At 43.2% G+C, this 7,012-nt stretch overlaps 1 protein-coding gene across 2 annotated transcripts in view; it reads right to left on the bottom strand.

Moving 5' to 3' along the window:
- Positions 1 to 1,498: 1,498 nt before the first annotated feature.
- The window catches only part of Ifrd1 (interferon related developmental regulator 1), a 17,302-nt gene continuing 11,788 nt past the window's right edge, over positions 1,499 to 7,012 (bottom strand). For both annotated transcript variants that reach the window (XM_026782423.1, XM_005343830.2), the window contains exons 9-12: positions 5,123 to 5,257; positions 2,686 to 2,814; positions 2,334 to 2,429; positions 1,499 to 1,826 (exon numbers count right to left, since the gene is read on the bottom strand). In XM_026782423.1, coding sequence (XP_026638224.1) covers positions 1,737 to 1,826; positions 2,334 to 2,429; positions 2,686 to 2,814; positions 5,123 to 5,257 — 450 coding nt within the window. In that variant the 3' untranslated portion in view covers positions 1,499 to 1,736. The remainder of the gene's footprint in view (positions 1,827 to 2,333; positions 2,430 to 2,685; positions 2,815 to 5,122; positions 5,258 to 7,012) is intronic.

Here is a 7,012-nt window from a genome sequence, read left to right as displayed (position 1 = left end):
ATTGGTTAGTTTTTCCCTGCTCAGGGATTGGTCAGTTTAGTTGGTTGGCGATGGCTCTGACTTTATGGCCAAACTGTGTTTCTTTCACTGGTCCTTCTTAGCTTTTTGACTCTAATCTTAGGACCAGGGCATATTTCTTTCACTGGCTCTGATTCTAGGGACAAAGTGTGTTTCTTTGACACTTTTCAGAGTACGTCTTTAATCCTGGGTTCGGGGATAAGGATGTTTCTCTCTGTGGCCCAGATCTCAAATATAAGCTGTTTCTTCCTCTGAGTTCAGAGTCAGGATACTCAGTGATTGGTTTCCTGCTCCAGTTGTTCCTTTTATTCCACACAACCTACCTCTTCAACCCTCAGACACAGCGCAGTGGAGAACACACTGGAATCTAGAACGTGGCATTGTATATTGTCACTTTAATTCCAAGTATAGGCTGGGGTCATGGGAACATTGTCAATAGAATTTCTTCGCCTACATTTTCAGTTTTGCAGATGTGTATTTTTCTGTGACCTCCCACGTTTCTGTTCTCTAGTGTTATTCCCAGGATCCGTCCATCTTTTCCTGAAATCGGGGAATCCTGCCTCCACCTCTCCGTTGTTGAGACTGGCCAGTTTATATGTGGGGTCTGAGTATCAGATCCAGACTTGGGCTGAAGTGGCACAAGCCGGCTGTCCCCTTAGGATTATCAGACCTTCTAGTTTGTTGGGGCATAGGGAGAAAACACCTTAGGTGGCATGCTTCCTAGCCCCACCCTCTGCATCAAGGAAACAAATCCATGTAGATTAATTAATGACAATGTCTTCTGTACTCAAAATGCTTTAGTCAAGATGCCAGGAAGGGCCAACACGGCAGCATGCTTTAAGTTGGTTAACATGTTCAGGAAGGGCTAACAGGGCAGCATGCTTTAAGTTGGTTAACCTATGTTCAGGAAGGGCCAACAGGGCAGCATGCTTTAAGCTGGTTAACCTATGTTCAGGTTGTGTACGCTGCATTTCATCATCTCAATGTCTGAATACTCAAAGCTTTGTCGTTTTGCTTCCAAATACACAGAGCTGTCTCACTCCCTGCCTGGCTCGACTCGTTCTGTCAGTCATAAACAGTGTATATCTTCTATTACAAAATAAGCACTTTCCGTGGGAAAAGACCTTTATTTTATTCCCAAGGGAAAAGAAAAGGTTTCACACAGTATGTCCTACTCTTGGCTCTTAGGGACAAAAAGGTTGGTAGCCTTTCTGGCATAAGCTGATTATAACATGAACTCCCAAGGTCTCAACACAAGGCCTTGAGTGCAGTGTGGAATGCCTTTTGATGAGCCCACTGACAAAACAGTGACCACTTAATATAGCAGCTTTTCCAGAGGAATTCATTCCCCAAAAGTATATGTGTCAAGTAAATACCCTGTGTGTGTGAATGATCACAGCCTGTCAGTGCTTCTGACGAACACAGTGGAAACAAGTCAACCTTTGCCTGCTAATTTTTCTTACTGCAAAATACCATGACCATACAGCATAAACACTTTATTTGTGGTTACCAATTATTTTTACAGAGAATATTTAATAAACAGAACTCATTAACATATAACACTGTAACATTAAATTAAAATATAATCCACCCCTACATCAAAAATTATCAAAGTTGATCTCAAGATAAAAAACTGTTTCTAAAAGCTTATATACATTAAAAGTAGCAAAAATAATAATAAAGGAAGAAGTTAGAAAACAGCCAGCAAATGCAGACATCTAGAAGAATTCTCCAACATCTGCTCTCTTATCTCGGCATTTGCTTCGAGCTTTTGTTCGAGCTTTGAAAGCTGCAGAGTTATATAAGTGCTGAAATAAAAGAAAAATACAGGTGGATCAATAAGAGAACATACTCTCAAATAAACAAACTAGGGAAGAATAAAAATACACATGGATCAATAAAAGAGCACACTTTTAGAAACAAACAACTAGGGGAAGAGATAAAAATCACAAGGAAACTCATGAGAAAACAGGTGTACATCATCCTGGATCATAATAATAAATTTAAGTACATTAAAACTGTTAGATAAATCTCACCAATAAAAACCCAAACTATATTTAACAATCTCTGAAATGGTAAAAAGGAAACAATGCTAATCACTATTTCATGCTGCATACTCTTCTGTAAAAAGAGCCTGGATCTCACCAAGTAACTGCACAGGACAACAGAAACATGCAAACATTCCTATCGCCAGGCAGAGGAAGAGCTTTGGTTCCATTTCTCTTCAAAAGCAAAAGAACTCTATGACTGAAGAGAAACCTGAAGAGTAGCTGTGCATTCAGTTCTATAAAAACAAACAACAAAAACAAACCCACCCTTTCGAAACGAGAAATCTTCATGGTCTTAAGTGTTGCAGCATCGAGCATCACAGGGGGGCCAAGCTCAAATACATTGCGAAGGAATTCATTTGTCTAGAACAGAAAAGAGTGTCTACTTCACTACACACAGTGAACCTGGTAGGTGATATTGCTATCTGTAAGTAAGTGGAATGATCTGTTTTCTTGGTATGAACACAATGAGTTTTCTAACACCTTAAGTCCTAGGGAAAGTTCGTGAAGTTATGCGCTCTCAGAGAGCTCTCTCATGCCTGCGTGCGTCCTGATACTCAGTTAGACCAGCCCTGTGACTCCACCCCGCGCCCTAATTAAAGCCAGGGTGTCAACTCACCTGCAAGTGGTACTGCAGCCCTGATCCAAGAACCTCCTTGAAAGTGTCATAGGTATGTTTTTTGACCCAGCTATCAATATACATGCGCTCAGGACCAAACTTAACAGTTTCTGTTGGAAAATCCCGTTCCTACACAATAAAAGAGCCACAATTATCACATGCCCCTAAAATGGCCCAAACACAATTCTATGCTAAAAAAAAAAAAAAATAGTGATAAAGGAACAGTATTTGGAACGGATACTTTTTCATAAAAGATGTGGTCAGGCTAGTAACTACTGTCCCAAGTACAAACGTCCAAGGGGTCAGGAGGAACCCTTGGGACAGTATAAACTTGACACAACTCATTAGAGCCACACAGTTTTGAGTACCTTAAAACTTAAAAGGCACTTAAAATGGGAAGGAAAGGTCAAGTGTTTGTACTGTTCCAGGGCGGGGTGGGGGGGGGGGCCTACCAACAGACAGAACTAGCAGGAGGCAAGGAGTGAGCTGAGTGAGCTGAGTGGAGGCTGAGATCCAGGGGAGAAAGTAAAGATAAACAGATTAACCATCAAGAAGAGGAGAGAAGCAACCAGAAGTTCCGAGAAACCTCAGCTAGGTTTAAAAAGAAAATAAATTCAGATGCAGAAACACACACCTAAGGATCCTGGAAGGCTGAGGCCGGAAGACAGAGTTCAGTTGCAGCCTGAGTAAGATGTAAGGAAGGGGAGAAGGGAAGGGAAAAGTGTGTGTACGCGCGCATGCACGCACACCGCATGTTTAGCAGATGACTGCAGGGTTTCAGAGGCAGAGACAATGATTCTGTGAGAACACCATTTCACCATTTCTCAAGTACACTCAGGGCACTGAAGCCCAAGAGAACAGACAGCACAGGGTAAGTAGAACAGACAGAATAAGATCTCCCTATAGATAAGTCACCAAGATAGCATCAGAACATGGAAAAACAACTTTAATTCTTGGAAGAACTCTAAGAGCACAGAAGAAAGCAGGCAACTGTCACAGGATCACAAACACTCCACACCTATGCAGCCCCTTCTCTCTAAAGGGATTAAGTGGACTGAACAAATTCTCTCCTAACTTTTATGACTTGTCATTTAGCAATTCACCTCTTTGAATCTTTGAATGAAGTCACCTGTAAGTCAGGTTTTATAGGTATAAGAGAAAGTATGTCTACAAAATGACATCCTGGAAGTCACCAACAGCGACATATTAGTCTTTCCATCTTCACAGCTTCAAGGAACACTTAGACATCAGCGTTTACTTCTGGAACTCTTTCTTCTTCCTAACAACAGCTGGCCCCTCTGCTTCATATTCAACAATTCCAATCCTTCCTTCCCTTTCTCCTCTCTCTCCCCACTTCCTCTGTGTGTGTGGGCACATGCACACTCGCCAGTCTACATGTGGAGGCCAGAGGGCAGCCAATGTCGGTCCTCACCTCACCTTCCTCCTTGCTTGAGATCAGGGGTTCTCATTTGTGGTAGGCCAGGCTGGAGGTTCCAGGGACTCTCCTGGCTCACGGTAGGAACTCTGGGAGCACAGGCATTTGCTATCTGGGCTTTGAAGACTCGAACACAGGTCCTCACACTTGTGCCGCAGACGCTTTTATACACTAAGCCATCTCACCAACCTCATTTATATCCTTACCAGCAGCTTTCCCATGGTTCCCTATCCCATATTTTCACGAGCTGTTGGTACTACCCCAGCTGCCAGCTCTGCCCAGCCCACTGTAGCCATGCCTGTTACGATACTGAGGACACATCTCTTGTTCATCCCTCACCTTCACCCACTCTGGCCTGGGTTTCTCCCAGTGCTTCTTGGTCTAGCTTAATTTCTCATGTCAATATCAAGCTGAATGCCTCTTGAATACATTTGTTCTCAAAACACCACTCCCACAGATAACCTAAGACTTTTACCAAGAAAATCCTTTCCCAGTCAACTAAAACCAGTCAGGCTCCGGCCTTCCGGACTGTCCTCACCATCCTGGCTTATTTCAGCCAAGCACACCAAGCCCAGGTCTCTCTACCAGCTGACCGCCCCGTGCTTCAGTGACCCCACGAAGACCCTAGGGTTTGTTACTCTGGATTTCTAGCACCTGCTCTTCCCAGACATCACAGATGCTCAGGAATTACCCCGAAAGCTTGAGAAGCAGACAGGAATTCCATCTGTGATGAGGTGGAAAATGAAATGCCACCATGGCTCTCTTTCTCCAGTGCGGGTATGCACCTGAGAGCTCCACATGATAGGGACGCCCTCACCCACACTGCCGTCAGAACTCTCTACACTTACCACAAAGTGCGTCTGCTGTCCCAGAGTCCCTTCCACCGTTAAACCCTGCTCTGGTGTTTAAATGAGGAAACAAGAGGACTCAGGTGTCAAGTTCCCCTCAAAACAACCTCACTTCAAACAAGCTGCTAAGCATTCTGGCCCCGCAGACACCTACCTCCACAGCCCTCAGGACGTCTCTGAAGACAGACCGCTGCTTCCTCTTGTCCACTTTGGCCCGGTGCTTATTTCCATCTGTAGCCAGGGCCCGGAGCATCTGGGTCAAGGAATCGATGTCTTCATAAAAAAAGTCCTGACCAAGAGAAGATTTCATTTCATAAATCTCTTTTACAACATCTTCTAGAATTAACGAATCTACCTCTGAAACATAGTAGTTACATAAAGCAACAATTATTACTACTGATGGAGATTTGTACTGCAGACTAATTCTAACATCTGCACATATAAACAGGCAGTATTATTCAAAAACTCAACTCTAAGACATACTACTGCACAACAGCATGGCTGTCCTAGAGGACCTAGGCTGCAGAAGTTCCGCCATGTAGATCTGAGTGCCAAGAGCATCTGTCCAGCTACGGGACCCCAGACAATGGCGTCCCCAGAACACAACCACTGCTAGCTTAGAGGTGAAGCGAGTCAGCAGCATTCCCAGAGGGTGGGGTTTCTGTTTACACGCCACTGTCTCAATAAGCAGCACGACACAGCAAGAAACATGCCTCAGTAATTAAGTTTAAGGCAAAAAGCTACTTTAACCCTTTGTGGGTTGGGCTGAGGGGAAGTTAAAGGCGTCTTTGATGACTGCTATCCACAAAGACAAGGAAGAATGCCAAGCCGCTCTTTCCCAAGGAGAGCACCTGAAATATCAGACTTTACGCGCTGGTGTAACCTTCCGTCTCAGTCTGTATTGTAGCCTCTCCATTGCCAGGGCAGGTGGAAACGAGCGGGGAGAACTGGAGAATCTACCAGCTGACCTACTTCCCTGCTGTGTGCTCTCAACAAGAACACCACACACCTCTACCATTTTATGTTACCCCAGTTCTTATGGGCACTAGCAGATGCTGAGGGGAAGAAGCCAATCTCAATTCAATCAATACTTCATACTAAGGGCTACCTACGACATACACAACCCTATGACATACTCAACATCATTTTTCCCAACTTAAAGCCGAGGACACCGAGGAACAGAAGCTACCCAACACTAGTAAGGGTGGCAGGGAAGTGGGCCCCAGCAGCATGGTTCCAGAGCCTCGCTACCCACACAGACAGAGCAAGCACACGGTAAGCCAGGAGAGCATGAAAAGGAGCATAACTCCTAATTTCAATCTTAAACAGTCACCATTACCTAACCAACTCATTCTGCAAAATCTAGAGAAGCCAGTTCTTTAGAACCTGTTCCAAGGTTCACGCAGAATCACCACTGCATAATTCCAGATCAGTAATACCATGTTAGTGAAAGGTTCTGAAGAATTAAATTCTACTCATTTCCTGTGCTCAGAGAATTATTTTAAATCTGCTCATTAGTTATTAATTAACTTTGTTTTTGCAGTACTAGGACTTTGCTCACACTAAGCAATTGCTCTAAAACAAAGCTGTACCCATACCCTGGATTTAATTAACTTTAAAAACACTGTAACTACCCACGTGTAAAAATGCTTATTTATTAAAATAATTTTTTAAAGACCAGGTTTTATTTGTAACCTATTATTGTTGTCCAGTGACAAGTATTTACGTTATATTAAATACATCTAATCAGAGAACAAAAGACTAATCTGGGTAGTACATAACATTTACAAAATTTAAACAAAATGTAATTTAAACTTTAGCTGCATTATTACTTCATTTTTAAGGTGCATTTCAGAGGGAATTAAAGATACTGCCATTTCTAGCCAGCAGAGGAATGCAACACTAAACCCGGGACATGTTAGTGTCTGCCTAATTAATTAGTTAGCCCAGGAAAATAAAAGTGATTGCTAAATTTAAGTTCAATTTCTCACATAAGTGGAATCCTTAGCTGCTACCTCACTACTACTAGGACTGGTGAGGGGAC

Source organism: Microtus ochrogaster, chromosome 1 (assembly GCF_000317375.1).
Source record: "Microtus ochrogaster isolate Prairie Vole_2 chromosome 1, MicOch1.0, whole genome shotgun sequence".
In the NCBI taxonomy this organism is placed as follows: Eukaryota; Metazoa; Chordata; class Mammalia; order Rodentia; family Cricetidae; genus Microtus; species Microtus ochrogaster.
The sequence above is the reverse complement of the archived record's forward strand: the minus strand, read 5'-3'. Positions and strand labels throughout refer to the sequence as shown.